Source organism: Rhinolophus sinicus, chromosome 17, assembly GCF_057876585.1.
Source record: "Rhinolophus sinicus isolate RSI-liver-muscle chromosome 17, RSI-T2T, whole genome shotgun sequence".
Lineage (NCBI taxonomy): Eukaryota > Metazoa > Chordata > Mammalia > Chiroptera > Rhinolophidae > Rhinolophus > Rhinolophus sinicus.
The window spans coordinates 49679569-49695896 of record NC_142517.1 but is presented as its reverse complement, the minus strand read 5'-3'; the positions used below and the strand labels follow the sequence as shown (position 1 = coordinate 49695896).

Below are 16328 nucleotides of genomic sequence, written 5' to 3'. Positions count from 1 at the left end.
GTGCCTAGTCCACCGTTCAAAGCAATTTTGGAACTCTTTCTCTGGAATGGCCATCAGAGCTGTTGTCGTATTACCCTTAATGTCCTGAATGTCATCAAAATGTCTTCCTTTCAATATTTCCTTTATCTTCGGGTAAAGAAGGAAGTCATTGGGGGCCAGATCAGGTGAGTAGAGAGGGTGTTCCAATACAGCTGTTTGTTTACTGGCTAAAATCTCTCTCACAGACAGTGCCGTGTGAGCTGGTGCATTGTCCTGATGCAAGAGCCATGAGTTGTTGGCGAAAAGTTCAGGTCGTCTAACTTTGTCATGCAGCCTTTTTAGCACTTCGAAATAGTAAACGTGGTTAACTGTCCAGTTGTAACAAATTCATAGTTAATCCATTTGATATCAAAAAAGATGAGCAACGTCATTGCAACAAGTTCTCGAACTTAATTGTCATACCTAGTAGTCAAGAAACAATTTCAGGAGGGGCCGGGCATGGGGGTGGGGAGAGATGGTAACCATGGCCAACAGTGTTAGTGGCTAGTCAGTGATTGGCTGTAGAATATACCAGGTCTTCTAAAGTGCCTGCAGTTGTCTAAATGAGCAGGTGATTATGGTCAGCTGGAATATAGAAGAGGGAATGACCTTTTTGATGGAACACTAGAACTAGGGGCAAGGACTGTAAGAAGTAAAGGCTTCTAGAGCCAAGAGATGTTAACTGCCAGTAGGAGTGAGGGAGGGATCCTGACCATTTTGGTGGCCCAGAGATAAGGGAAAGTGTAAGTCCTTGAGTGGATTCAGGTGTATCAGATGTGCCTCCAGCTGGAGAATACAGAGTAAACATGAGGATACAGACACGGGAGTTGGCACAAGGTATTCGTCCACTCTCTTCTTTGGTGGTGTTTTCCTTCTCCATCTCATTCCCTATTTCTTTTAATCCCTTTTTGATTTAGTCTTTTTCTCTTAGACTCCCTCTGGGAGGTAATATGATGGAATGACTAAGAACTGTGCAGGTAGGAGTCCTGACCGCCTACAGCCATGTAACCAGTGCAGATTGCTTATCTTTTTTAAGCCTTGGTTTTCTCATCTATAAAATGGAGACAGTAGAAGTATCTTGGGTGGAGAAAGAAGATCAAATAAAATGATGCAAGAGCAACTTGGCACAAAGTAAAGGCTAAGGGGTCTGTCTGGCTGCCTTTTTCTTGGTCTGTCTACCTTGTTCTTTTCCAGAGGTATTTCTTGTCCATTTTTCCCTTGTTCTAGAGCACTTTTTCTCAACCAGGTGTAAGGTAGTATTTTTGTTGTTTTGGTTGCAAAAAGCTTTATGTCCTCTATTTTTAACGTACAAAGTGGTTGAGTGAAATATCTCCCATTTCTGTCAGTGTAGTAAGTTACCGAAATGGCAATGCGGAGGAGCTCTTGCCTCCTCTCCCCTCTAATAGCAGCAGCTCCAAGACTTTGAGCAATTCCTTTAACCCCTTTGGGCCTCAGTGTCCTGAACTATAAAGGTAAGAGCCTGGATGAAGTGAACGGTGAGGCCCTCATCTAGCTCTAATTGCGTCTGTGAGAAGATGTTCAAAGTCAGGTCCCTCACCAAATTATATGTGCTATGAAGAGAGGACCGTGTCTGTTTCGCTAAATATCATGTCACCGGCACCTTCAGGGTGAGGCCTGTAGAAGATGCTCAGTGAATGAATGACTGAAATCTTTACAAGGGAGGTGTCCATACTCACCAGGAATTATTGTCAGAGCACCTTTGGCTTTATGGGCCCATGTTCTATAACTCTGAGCTTAAACTCAAAATTTCTGATTCTAGAAAATGTTTATCAACTCAAATAGTCCACTTTTTTTTTTTTAACATTTCTTTTCTAACTTCTTAGGAGTTCATGCTCCTTTCTCAATTCCAATTTGTTGCCATACTTTAAAGTCCTAGGTCTCTGTCATCGTTTAGTAAGTCGCCTGTGTGAAGGTAAATACTCTATTTTTGAAAGCACAGTGCATAATTATACATCATAGCACCATCTGCAAGGTGCTGTGCCATTTTCTTTATTTCTCAAGGCAGCATCACATATCTCATTTTCCAAAGGAGCGAACAGACTGAAAGCAGGGAGCATTTCTTGGGCTTCTGAGTTCCTGCTTGAAATATAACGCTATCTCTGACTAATGCGTGCCCTAATCAGGCTCCTTCACACATCCGCTGGCCCAGCAGTGCCTTCGGAGAGCTGAGCCTTCTTTCTTACCGCTCGCAGGGCCCCTAATGGTTTTCCTGTCAGTGATCTGTGAAACTTCCAATTCTCATTCCTGCTGTGCTCCACTCTCTTCTTTCTCCTTTGAATGGTTGATTCCTGGGGGAAAAATATTTATGACTGACATTGGGCCTAGCCTTGTAAGGTAGGTGTGGTTTAAAATTAATTGGGACTATTGTGTTTCCCCGAAAATAAGACCTAGCTGGACAATCAGCTCTAATGTGTCTTTTGGAGCAAAAATTAATATAAGACCTGGTCTAATATAATATAAGATAAATAATAAACATAATAAATATAATTAATATAATATAATGTAATATGATGTAAGACCAGGTCTTATATTAATTTTTGCTCCAAAAGACACATTAGAGCTGATTGTCCAGCTAGGTCTTATTTTCGGGGAAACACGGTGTAATCCATTCCGTCACTCATTTTCTTAGTCCATTCAGGCTGCTATAACAAAATACCACAGACTGGATGGCTTATGAAAAACAGAAATTTATTTCTTACAGTTCTAGAGGTGGGAAGCCCAAGGTCAGGGTGCCAGCATGGTCTAATTGTGTCCTCACACGGCTCTGCCCTCATTATCTAATCACCTCCCAAAGGCTCCCTGCCTTTTGATACCATCACATCAGGCATTAGGGTTTCAACATGTAAATTTGAGAGGGACACAAACACTCAGACCATAGCACTCATCAGATCGTTTTTGAACTCTTCCTTCGTGTAGAGAACATAATCTAGATATAAGACAATTTGGGGATAGTAGAAGATACTATATAATTTCGAGCCAAACTGGTGTGGTACATACTAAAAAGAGTACTATACAATGTAGATTTAAAGAAATCAAGACATCAGACTTAGCTAGCAGTTTAGATTCTCTTGCAAAATGGGTGGGGGCAGCTTTGGTTTACCCTCTGGTGTTAATCTTGTCAATACAACTGGTCACTTTTATAATTGTATAAAAATGTCAATACATTTTTAAAATGTGAAATGAGAAAATTGAATACCATAATTGTTTACTTTCTAAACTTAGGTAAAACAGTGATTATAAATGATCTTTTTTAGATAAAGAAAGAAAATTAGGCCTCTCAAGGACATGAAACTTTTACTTACATTGGGGCATTGTCACCTTTCCTCATTATTTTGCCAAAACTTTCTGGCAGCAGACTGGCAAGAAGAGAGTCAGTGACAGAGGGTCAGTGCTGAGAGCCACCAGAATATCCACTGCATTGGAGAAATGGTTGTCTGTGTCATGTTGTCAGATTGTCCCTTGTCTTTCTCTAACAACATTCTAACAACAAGCTTAGCCATTTTCTGTGGCAGAATGAAAACATTTGATAACAATTGAGGATTGGCTGCCATGATGTCACCATCAAAAAAAAAATCACAAGAGAGACTCTAATGACTTCTAAATATAATCTGCCAGTTCTGAACTTATTTCATGTGTTCAGGAATAGCAGTTGGCATTATGTGAGAAAGGAATTATGAAAACCTGTCCTTTCCAGTCAGTCACTGGCAGGACTTTGCTTTATAAACTTTTCATCTCTGATAGAGTTGTCTGTCTGATTTGTTCTCTTCTGAGACCAGAAATCATGGTTGGAGGAGGCACGAAGAAGCCAGTTGGCCTGAAGATTGTTCAGTCTTATCAGGCAGAAAGGGATGATTGTTTTAACTAGTTCTACCTAAGTATAATCACTGAGAATTAACTAAGCTCTTAAAAGTATTTTGGGAGTAAACACTGAGTCAAACAAAATTTTAGTGGGTAACCAGGGCCCTGACTGTGGTTAGCTGTTTAATGAGACCTTTGATGCAGTGGAAAGTGGTTGGCACAAAAGCTTCACTCGTTCCCCAGCCCCACCCTCCAAGATAGCTGGACAGAGTAGCAATTCTAATCTATAAGTAGAAGAAGACAGCCCTCATAATGCAGCATCTGTAGAGTTTGTCCTTCTATTTGGGTAAAATGCCATTTCTAAAACGAGTTAGCTCCCGGAAAAGACAGAAAAGATAAACCTGATTTGGTTTGGTTGGGCCACTGTATGTAAGTCACCTTGATTTGAAAAACTCTTTGTTACTTTGCCCTCTCAGAATCACATGAAATAGGCAGTTGACTTCTAAACATAAAGCAACAAACAGCTCCATGTATTATTTCATCAATTTAGGAAAAGCAATTGGCGCCATCAGTGCAAGGATTGGTTATGAAACCCTGCCCTTCTTGGCTGGTCACTACAAAAGGCATAGGGCAGTCACACGCAGCACAAGGGTTTCCAGGACTTCCCTGTATGCAGTTAGCTTTTCCCCGGTTGTGGTTTGCTCCTTTTTTGTTTTCCTTTGCTTTTAAAATTTTTGACATGCCCCTAAAGTTGAGTATTTCTTACTCAGACCCGATATTTAGAGTTGCTTGAGGAAGGACTTTTTAAAAAATCGTGTATTTTGTAAATATGCCTCTGTATATGAAATGTATTTGCCTGAGCAATTTCAAGCCTTTGATAAGCTAATGTGTAATGTCTACCAATATATTTTTGGATTTTCTGTCCTTTTTGGGTACAAAATTATTCATGCCTGTAATCTTTGGTTTTCTAATATACCTGCTTTTTTTTTTTTTTTTAACTGTCACCTGCAAGATTTTTAAGGTTTTCAGAGGCTCTAGGAAGCAGATCCAACACCAAAGAAATTTGGAAAAAATGACTTGGCTAATAAAAATGTCAGATGATGATTTCTGACTTTAAAGAACTTCTCATTGGTTTTAGATGGAAGGTTCTATGTTTAAGTTTTTGGCTTTCTCTGGTGTGTGACTTGACATGAGTTCCAAGAACAATCAGCTCGTTACAAGGTTTGCAGAAGGAAGTATTGTGCTCCCTGTTAATCAGCTGTCCTCTCTCTGTTCTTCCCTCATCCCTTTTCTCATTTCAGTGGTGCTTCATGCCCCACCTCCAACCAAGATCAAACGGGAGCTGCACAGCCCTTCCTCTGAGCTGTCGTCCTGTAGCCACGAGCAGGCTCTTGGTGCTAACTATGGAGAAAAGTGCCTCTACAACTATTGGTAAGCGGAGCCAGAGAAAGGCTGGCCAGAAAGTAGCCATTAAGCTGATTGTTTCAAATGTTCAGCAGAAGCTCAGGCTAGCACACCCCATCATTCAGGCAATGTAATCCTCGGGGTGTAGGCTAGTTCAAATGGGCCCGCTGCGCTGAACATAAAATGCAAAACTGCTAAACCCGCTCAGCGGGGGTGGGGGGCCAGGGATGATTTCTTGGGGGTACTGAGCCTTCCTAAGGGAAAGAACCTTGAATACTGGGGTATTTGATCTGTGGCTTTGAGGGAGAGAATATATACTTCTTCATGTCTATCATATGTTAATGTGAACTTTAAGCACCAAAGGAGTAATCTTCAAATCAGAATATATGAAAAAGCCTCAGTGCTGTGCCCTTTACCTAAGAATATTCAAGCCCCAGGAATGAAGCTTTAATTTTAAATCTTTCTTTGCTCTAGAAGATAAACATAGATCTGCCTGAAAAGAGAAAGGAGATGAGTTGTTAATTCAAGTGATGTTAACAGCAGAAATTTACCTTCAACAAAAATTCTGACTAATTCTTGGGTACCCTGGAATACTTGGGAGAGGAGGCTAGAAAACTCCTATCCCCCCATCCATCCACCCCTGCACACGCTTACATGGAGAATTCTTTCGGAAGTGGGGGGTAAAAGGAAACCGGAAGCAGAGGCTAAAATTATCTTTGAGAAGAATCACTAGAAGTGTTAAACAAGTCTCTGACGCAGTGTATTTGTCACTTTTCTGAGGTACAAATATTCCCTCAGGGCTGCCAGCAATTTAACTATGTTAATGCTGTCACTTCCTGGCAACCGTGGGCTGCTGGACCTGGTGACCAGCTAATGGCTTCATTGCAGCCTAATGGTTTCTTCTCTTTTTCTATTTACAGTGCCTATGATAGGAAGCCTCCCTCTGGGTTCAAGCCATTAACCCCTCCTACCACTCCTCTGTCACCCACCCATCAGAATTCCCTATTTCCCCCACCTCAGGCAACTCTGCCCACCTCGGCACACCCTCCTGCAGCTGGTCCCGTACAAGGTGTGGGCCCTGCCCCCACCCCTCATTCGCTTCCAGACACTGGACCACAGCAGCAAACCTTTGCGGTCCCTCGGCCACCACATCAGCCCCTGCAGATGCCAAAGATGATGCCTGAAAACCAGTATCCATCAGAACAGAGGTGGGTGCTGATCTGGGCTTACCTTCCCCTTTTCCTCATTGGGAGAGGGGAAGCAGTCAGCCATATTTACCAGGTACCTATAAAGTTGGTTCCATTGAGGCATCTTGTGGGTTGTGAGGTAAGGCCAGTCATAATGTGTATATAACCTATTTATAAATCATCCTGTTCCTGAGGTACTCCAAATGGTTTATAGACATGACATCCTTTTGAAGTAGGAGCGGGGAGATAATACTTCCCCGCATTACAGAGCTAGAGGAAGAGTGCCTTGCCCAGGATGCACAGTCTGTTGACTGGCTCAGGGCAATTTCCTGGCTTCTCACTGGATATTGCCTGCTGGAAGTGAACCTTGGTTTATGCTACCCATAAAGACCTTATTAACACTTCACTTACATACTAGGGAAGATTGCTGAGTTACAGGAGGTATTATTACTCATTGGATTTTAACACATTGTAACAGTAGGAGATTAGCTAAGGACCTTATTTATAATTACCTACTTTTGAGATAGAAATCTCCTGGTTTCACTCCAGGTAGTTCTACATTTCTAATAATGAAATTGAGGTATCAGGAATAACTTGTCAGAGTCATTCATTCAGCAAACAAATGTGTAAAGAAAACCTACTTTTCAAACACCAAACTGAACTCCGTAGGTCCCAGCCTTCTCAGTCTGCTATCTGTGGTATTCTAGAATTTTGGATGCTTGTGGCCTTTCTTTTATGTAGGGTGTTCTGAGGGCCTGGTCTGTTTTATTTCAAGTCTCTCTGGTGTAGGGAGATAATGTAGGCTGGTACTTGTCAGTGATGTCACCAAGGGCTGCAAGATGGTGACCATTGTATTTTCTTTCTGTCTTTCTTGCTCCGCATTGGGTGGGTGTGGGCGTGAGAGGCAGGAGTGTACCTTCCTCAGGCCTGGTCCAACCGAAATGCCTCCCAATATTTACTCTGAGGTCACTTTATATCTAGATGAAATAAAAGTTACCACTCTTGTCTGGTTCTAATCCCCTTCTCCCCTTGCTGTGAAAGTCACCATAAAGAATGACATAATTTGGCTGGTGAGTATTTATTCCCCTGGTAAGGCCAAAATGCCACAAACACCAATGACACACAGATCCCAAGGGCTGAGCATTGATTGGGGGCCGCTTCCATCTTGGGCCTCGGTTTGGGTTTTGACGGGGAGCTCATGTGAAGGAGGCAGCCACCGCTAAGCTTTTGCCAATTATTACCTTGTTAACAGCCTTGCACTTTTTCAGAAGAATTTGGAAATTTGGATTTTTATGTAAAAATTCCAGCTTGCTTAATTTTTTTTTTTTTTAAGTTGGCAACTAATTGAAATTAAAAACAACAGCAACACTTTGTAGACTAAACAAAACCTCTCTGTGGGCAGAATCACCCTGCAGGCCTGCCAGTTTGTGAACTCAGACCTGGATACCATTTTTATTCTAATAGTTTTTTGGTTTTGTGTTTTTAAACAGTATTCTCCTGGTTTTCTACAGGGATTAACTGAGGGGGAGGAGTGAGGTTGAGCATATATTTGGTATTTGAAATACTTAGAAAATCCTGTTTTTGTTATACCATGTGTGTAAAGGAAAATTACTTCATGTTAAATCTCTTATTTATGCAGTCATGTGTTTAATAATGGGGATACTTTCTGAGAAATGTGTAATTTGGTGATTTCATCGTAGTGCGAACGTGATAGAGCACTCTTACACACACCTAGGTGGTACAGTCCACTGCACACCTAGGCTGTATGGTATCGCCCGTTGCTCCTAGGCTGCCAACCTCTACGGCATGTGACTGTACTGAATAGGCAATTGTAACAATGGTCTTTGTGTATATAAACATATCTAAATAGAAAAGGCACAGTAAAGGTACAGTATAAAAGATAAAAATGGTCCACCTGTGTAGGCCACTTACCATGAATGGAGCTGGCAGGACTGGAAGTTGTTACTCTGGGTGAGTCAGTGAGTGAGTGGGGAGTGAATGTGAAGGCCCAGGACATCACTGTCCACTGCTACTGCTGTGGCTTTACAAACAATGCACACTCGGGCTGCACTGAATTTATAAAATGAGATTAAATCAAGCACAAGAGAAAATGATGCAATCAAGAGAAGTGGTAAACATGAGATGTATGAGGCTGCTGCTGGCATAACACAGCATACTGTTTCACAGCTAATTTTTTTTTATAAGCAGAAAGAGCATACACTAAAATAACAATAAAAAGTAGAGTAAATACATAAATCAGTAACATAGTCGTTTATTATCATTATCAAGTATTATGTGCTGTACGTAATTGTATGTGCTACACTTTTATACAACTGAAAGCGCAGCAGGTTTGTGTAACGAGCATCACCACAAATGTGAGCAGTGTGTTGCCCTATGACCTTACAATGGCTATCACGTCACTAGGTGATAGGAATTTTTCAGCTCCGTTATAATCTTCTGGGACCACCACTGTAAGTGTGGTCCATTGTTGACTGAACCATTATTATGCGTCTCATGATTATTTCCCCCTTAATCCATGTTTCTTATCCAGGGGGGCTTGTGTAAACAGATTGTGTCAACAGTTGACTGAATTGGGAGGGACATTCCCTAATTCTGCTGGAGGTTATTTGTCCTGTAGACCTTGCAGACAGGGAGCTTTAGTCTCTGTGATGAAGTACCTCTCCCTCTGGGGTACCCAGCCTCCTCCCAAAAGGAGGAGGTTTGATCCCCGACATTTATGATTCCTCCCTGAAAGTTGCCTGTCAGTCTTGTACTTACTTCCCCTTACACTCTGCCTTTATGAATGATGGGTCTAAAATAAAAAGACCCCCCCCAAACACTGGGGTGATACAGAGATCCTTGAGAGATCTGGGGTGAAGGGCAAAGTCCTGAATGGATAAAAAGAAAAACAACTGGGGTACTTAGGCTTATCTCAAAGTTGAGAGTGCACAGATGTTCCCACGGGGGCTTATTAAAAATGCAGATTCTTTGCTACACCTCAGAGATTGAGTTGGTGGGTCTGGGGCAAGGCCAGGGTATAGTATTGTCACACTTTGACAAATCATGTTCCAGCCCTCTCTTCTATACCCATCCCTCTCCCCCACCTATTTGATGTTTAAGCATCAAGTACCCAGCACTGAATTTTATTCTTACTGCCCTTGTCTAATACTAATGGGATAATGTGATATCTGTGTGATACAAAATACATAAAACACACGACAAATGATTTTGCTTATAGATACTGGATAACACAACAGAAAATCAGACAAACTAAAATTGTTGGTCCGATTTTTGTAAAAGTAATAATAATTGCAGTCATGTATGCGAGCAAGCTTAATAATCACACATTTAACAACTTTTATGCCTTTTCAAAAGTGGGGCAGATTATACTCTTGTTAGTAACTGTAGTTTGTTCTTTGTTAACTTTTTATTTAAATTAGAGGGAATATTACTTCAGAACTAACCCCCAAATAAAAATGGATGGTATTTTGTAGCATAGAAGGAAATACAGTCTTATTTGAGCATTTTAACAGCTCTAGCCAATACAGAGTAAGAAACCCTGTTTTACAGATAAGAAAATCAGGCCTCAGAGAAGCTAAAGGACTTCCTAAAGGTCACGTAGCCAAATACAGGGTCATACATTTAGAAACCAAAACATTAACTTACAGCTACGCCATATGTTTTGGTTATGATTTTGAGAGTTGCTAACATTCACTAATGTCTACTAAACAGTAAGTGACTTTGAGATCTGTCCTGACCTTGAACTTTATCCATCTCTATCTCAAACTACCGGAATTGTAGCCATCTCTTAAACTACAAAATCCTATTAAATTCCTTCATTACTCATCTGCACCCATGTTGTAACACATATATCTGTTCTGTTTGGTTCACAGTGTGCCTTATCTCTTCAGTTGAATAAACTCTGAGGTTTAAAAACCATGATTTAGACCCCTTTCTTTAGACCACATTTAGCCCAATATCTTACGTGTCTTCAGCATATGTTTATTGATGATATGATCGTCATTTGCTAAGATTATACTTTAAACAACTAAAATGTAATGTAGTCAAAAGTACATTCTTAATGTTTTATATAATCTTAGTATATAATTCTTCACAACTCAAAACTTATTTTTAGAAGATAAATACTGTTTGGAAGCAAGATTTATATTCATGATTTCCTCCCCCGAAGGAGGGACTAAAACATGTAATTTGGCATGTTCAGACATGTTCATTTATCCTTAAAGACCACAGCTGCTCCTTGAAGAGGAAGAATGCTTCTCATTCAGCCATCCCAATCTTGCAAGTTTTTTCATCGTGCTGTTTACCATGTTTACATGTGCTGGGTGGTGGAACTTAGAAAATATTCCTCTGTTATGCCCATAGTACTGGCCAGATATGTTTTTGTCTTTTACTGTACCATTTTTTATTACATCTCACATTGAGTCCCCACAATTCAACTGAAGAGGCTTCACTAAGAAATGTATCGTCCCTGGGGTGGCCGGTTAGCTCATGTGGTTAGAGCGTGGTGCTTATGACACCAAGGTTGCCTGTCAGATCCCCACATGGGTCACTGCGAGCTGCACCCTCCTTAAAAGGAAGCGAGAGAGAGAGAGAGAGAGAGAGAGAGAGAGAGAGAGAGAGAGAGAGAGAGAGATCATCTAAGAGTTTTGGAATACACTGCTCTCTCAGCATCAAGAAGCAAAAATTCAAGAAAAGACAAAATTTAAGAAAATACTCCTGCTGGTGGAAAAATCTGCTGCTTAATGCTCCCCCAAGGGCATCAGTATTGTAATAGACTATCCTGCTGAAACTGGTGGTCAGAATAGAGTGTCCCGGAGTCATCAAGAAAGGGTCAGTTACGAGTGGCATCTTCTAAAAGAGTGACTAGCCGACTGCTTGAGAAAGTTCTCTGTCAGCAGTCATGATCACAGCTTCAAAGGATGATGAGCTTCAATTTCCTGGAATTGTGATTTAATAGAAAACTACTCATTCTCTAAAGATGCTGGAAAGATTAAGAGAGTTAATATACTCAAGTTTTTTTCTTGTTTCTACTTCCTCTCTTAAAGTCCATCCCTAATAAATTGCTGTGCAATTTTGTCCTTCAGATTTTGTAGTTTTTAGAGAGGGAAGAACTTGACTATGAGTCACATTTTAGCCTGGCCTGGGAATGTGTCTGATGCATCTCCTCTCCACACACACCTGTTAATCGCATGTTATATATACGGCAGCACAAACTCACTTTGGGATCTGAAACTGAGTTTCATAGATGCTTAATGGAACCTTCTTTAACAGAGTTAGTAATGCACTTTTTTTTTTTTTTGTACTACTAATGGTTAGAGTGGGGGATGTTTATAGTTCTGAATCTTAAGAGCTTGTTTTCAGCATTTCACCACGTTTGCTGTAGGTTTATCAAACTAATTTTCTTCTATCCTAGTTCACTGAGAGTTTTTAATGTGAATGGATGTTGAATTTTATCAAACACTTTACAGATTTTCTCCTTTAATTTCTTACTGTGGAGAGTTACATTGATTGGTATGAAACCAATCTTGTATTCTTGTGATAAACCTAACTTATTCGTTTTATGTATTACCTTTTGTACATTGCTGCACTTGGTTTTCCAATATATATTTAGGACTTTTCCATTGCTATTTATGATTGAGAATAATGTATACTTTTTCTTCTTCCGTTGTCCTTGTTGGGTATTAGCACTGAGATTATACTCATCAAATGAGTAGAGGGTGTCCTCCTTTTTATATAATCTGGACTAGTTTGTGTGACGTTGGAGTTCTTTATTCTTTGAAGTTTTGGAAGAATTTATCAGTAAAACAATTTGGCCCTGATAATATCTTTGTGGAAAGATTTTTAATTACTGATTCAGCGTCTTCACCTTTTATCGTCTTGCTCTGGATTTCTATTTAGCTGAGTGAATTTAATAATTTATTTTTTCTAGGAATTTTTCCATTTTGTGTGAGTTTTAAAATTAACTGGCATAGGGTTATTTATACTGTTGTTTTTTTAACAAAAGAAAAAACGAAAAACCTATGGCATCTGTAGTTACCCCTTTTTCATGTTTGATATATATCTGGACCTTTTTTTCTTTCTTAGTCTTGGCAGACAATATCATTCATCTTTACAATAAATCAACTTTGGCTTTACTCATCCTCTCTTGGATGTTTCCTATTTCATTGATTTGTGCTTTTACTAAAATATTTTTATTTTCTTTCAGTTTGTTTTTGTTTTTCTAATTTCTTTGGTTGGATGATCAGCTCATTAATTTTTAGCTTTTTTCTCTCTATAATATAAACATATAATCAAATAAAACTTCTAAGGTTAGGTCACATACATTGAGTTTTTCCCAGATTGCATGTGGTTTATGCCTTGTTTGGATGTAATTGTTAATAACATCCCTTTTTATTCCCCCAAAATATCCTGGCTTGGGCAATCAATTCTTTCATCTCCCTACCTAAGCCCTGCTTTAGCTGTATCCAACAAGTTCTGATTTTTTTTTTTTTGTTTATTTATTTATTTATTTATTTGTTTTTAAGGAGGGCACAGCTCACAGTGGCCCATGGGGTGATCGGACTAGCAACCTTGGTGCTACCAGCACCATGCTCTAACCAGCTGAGCTAACCAGCCACCCCTGATTTTTGGTATTTTAAAAATTCAATTCTAACTTTTCCATTATTTCTTTCAGTCTTGAAGTTCTTTAAAAATACATGTATATATTTCTTTTTTTAATTTCCAAACATATGGGCATTTTCTTGTTGCCTGAACTTATATGATTTCTATTTAAATGTTATCGAGAGAGTATTTGAAAACAATTATAGAAACAATTGTGGAAACAGTAGGCCAATGGCTCTGGAGCTGGACAGACTTAACAGACCTGGGATTGGATCCCAGCTCTGCTAGTACTTTCTATCTATATGACCTCAGGCAGGCAGTTAACTTCTCTAAGTTTTGGTTTCTTCATCTGAAAATGGAGAATAGTAGATACCACATAGTATGATTGGGTGGATTAAATGAAATCATATTGGCACAGAGAAGGTACTCATTAAATGTCAACTTCCATGAAAGTTTTTCTTTTTAAAAGTCACTTTTGTATTTCATAAAGGAAACTATACCAAAGGAATCTTCCTAAAATGATGTAGATACTGCAATTTAGAAATTTCAAGTTTTGAATATGTAAAAGCACTCTTTATCCCTAATCTTTTCATTGTCAGACTTACTAATGTTGTACATATAAAAGTAATACTTTCACCATTTTATATTGGGGACAGCTCCTACTTACATCACCTTTCTCCTTCCATATTTGATCTTGAGAAATCAGACAAGCATCTAGGCCTTGAAAGGACATTTTGTTCCTCATCTCTCAAATGTTTTAGCACAGTTTAGGTGGGCCAGTTTGAGTTTAAGCGGAGCTGACAAGCCTCACCGCCCTGAGAGCTGTTGCGGGGTTGTTTGGTGTGTGTGTAGGGACAGTGTTTGGGTTTTATTTTGCAACAGTGTCTGCCTCTTGGTATATGACAGGAAAATAAACATCAGTGTGAAGTTGGCTGGCATAGTGCCACCCAGAATATAAATCAGCAATCTCTTTCTGAGAAAGGAGACTGGATATTGAATAGCCAACTAGTGGACTCTTTTTTTTTAAAATTTAAATTAAAGTTTATTGGGGTGACAATTGTTAGTAAAGTTACATACATTTCAGGTGTACAATTCTGTATTATATCATCTATAAATCCCATTGTGTGTTCACCACCCAGAGTCAGTTCTTCCATCACCATATATTTGATCCCCTTTACCGTCATCTACCACCTTCCCCCTACCTTACCCTCCGGTAACCACTAAACTGTTGTCTGTATCCATGAGTTTTTCTTTCTCATTTGTTTGTCTTGTTATTTTGTTGTTTTTGGTTCATATACCACATGTCAGTGAAATCATATGGTTCTCTAACTGGTGGACTCTTGTGTTTTGTGTTTGGGATAGTCGTCTCCCAATTTCTTAAGATCTTCCCTTAATATTTGTATAACTTCTGAATTTGGCATATTGTGGGTGGGGGCAGTTGGTGACGTTTGAGATAATGTGTATCAAGAACCTAGCAGAGGGCTGGGCCCTGTTTCATGCATTATCTTATGTAATCTTTACAAAAGACCTTTGGGATGGGGGGGTATATTGGTTGTCCTTATTTTACCGACTAGGAAACTGAGGCTCAGAGCAGTTACATAACTCACCCAAGGTCATACAGCTAGTAAGTGGTAAAGCTTGGATTTCAGCTGGGGATGTTCCAGCTTCACAGCCAGAGCCTCTTCTCTTACCCAGCTATGCTGCTTCTCTATTTTCTACCTTCCCTTAGCGTTAACGGAAATACTAAGTATGTGGTGTTGGGTTCTTGGCTGGCTGTACGGATCACCACCTCTCAGCTGGCCTCTGAACCGTCACTCCTTCACCTGGCACCCATAGCCACTGTGTAGCCTTTATTGAATCCACACTTCTTTCCTTTTTCCTTCAAGCATTGCGTTTACTCTGTGTGTTGGCAGCAAAAACCGAAAAGGAAATGCAGAAAAAGCATCTAACGGTTTTCATAACGTAAACCAAATGTTGTTAGCGTGGGTGAGCTCTTGGGAGGAGAGGCGCTATATAAATCTGACAAATAAATAAATAACTGGTTCTTTAAATAAACTGGCACTGAAAAAGCCTTAATCTGTAACCTATTGAATTTAGTCTCCCTCAGTAGTCAGTCTCTTTTTGCTCACCAACTGTGAGTTCACTACCGGCCTGAGCTCTGTTGGGATATGGGTGGGAGTGGAAGGGGGGAGGGGTTGGGAGGGTGCGGGGAAGAAGAGGTTTGTTAGGAACCAGACCACTCATCCATTGAAAATGACTGCCTGCCTCAGTAAACAAGAGGCATCTTTATCATAGCCGTATTATGTATACAACACATTCTTAGATACTTCAAAAGGATTTCAGACAGGGGAAGGGGGTTCAAATGAAGGTCAGTGAGTAAAGTTCACAGAATGTATTTTGAGGAGAAGGAAGGACTGAATTACTTTACTAATCTCTGCAAATAAAAGCCGTGACCAGGAGCAAGCTCTCGGTCTTTCTTCCAAATACGTGAGTTTTGTGACCTACGCTTATGATCCATCATCCCCTTTGCCACTTCCACTCCCTCAAAACAAACCAAGAGAGAACAATCCCAATTATAGCATCTGTCTGCAGATCCCAGGCCCCTAAGCTTCATGAATTCTTAAAGTTGTGATGGGGGTTGCTGGCGGATGCCCATATGGAAGTACCCTTTCCTGAAGGGGCTGTACCAGGGCAGCTCTAGAGTTTCATTCTGGAAGGTGAGAAGATGAGCACCGAGAGGAAGTGGAATGATTGGGCTTGCCAGCTGCAGGGTCTCTGGTTACAGAACTGAGGGCTTTGTGCCATCTCGGAGCCATCAAAGGAAGTGATTTGTGGAGGTCACCTTTGAAGGTGCTAAGATGGTGACCGAGGGGAAAGGGAAAGCACAGTGTGCCCTTGTTACTGTTCCTTCCTGCTGGCATAAGGTTTGAGTACTTTATAAAAATAAAGCCTTAAGAATATCTTCATCTTTCTTTTCTGCCCACTTCTTCAAAATTTTCTTCAAAAATTCAGGTTTGCAGCCTGCTGCTGGTGCCTGTATTCTAAATGTCAAGCCTAACCCCAAGTTTCACATTTACACTTCTTCAAAGACCATGGAAGGATTTCCTTAAATAACACCAACTTTGAAATCTCATTCCTGATGAAGTTCCACTGTAATGCGTTTAGCACCCCAGTGAAAAAACCTCAACCCACTGAACCTTACGTAGTTTATAAAACTTGTTTAATACATTGGCCCGGCAGATTCTGATGCTTTTGGTGTCTGGGATAAAAGGGTAAGTA

At 40.1% G+C, this 16328-nt stretch overlaps 1 protein-coding gene across 2 annotated transcripts in view; it reads left to right on the top strand.

Moving 5' to 3' along the window:
- Nucleotides 1–16328, top strand: part of ETV5 (ETS variant transcription factor 5) — a 58432-nt gene that overhangs the window by 22529 nt on the left and 19575 nt on the right. For both annotated transcript variants that reach the window (XM_019735866.3, XM_074329097.2), the window contains exons 6-7: nucleotides 5139–5268; nucleotides 6162–6449. In XM_019735866.3, coding sequence (XP_019591425.1) covers nucleotides 5139–5268; nucleotides 6162–6449 — 418 coding nt within the window. The remainder of the gene's footprint in view (nucleotides 1–5138; nucleotides 5269–6161; nucleotides 6450–16328) is intronic.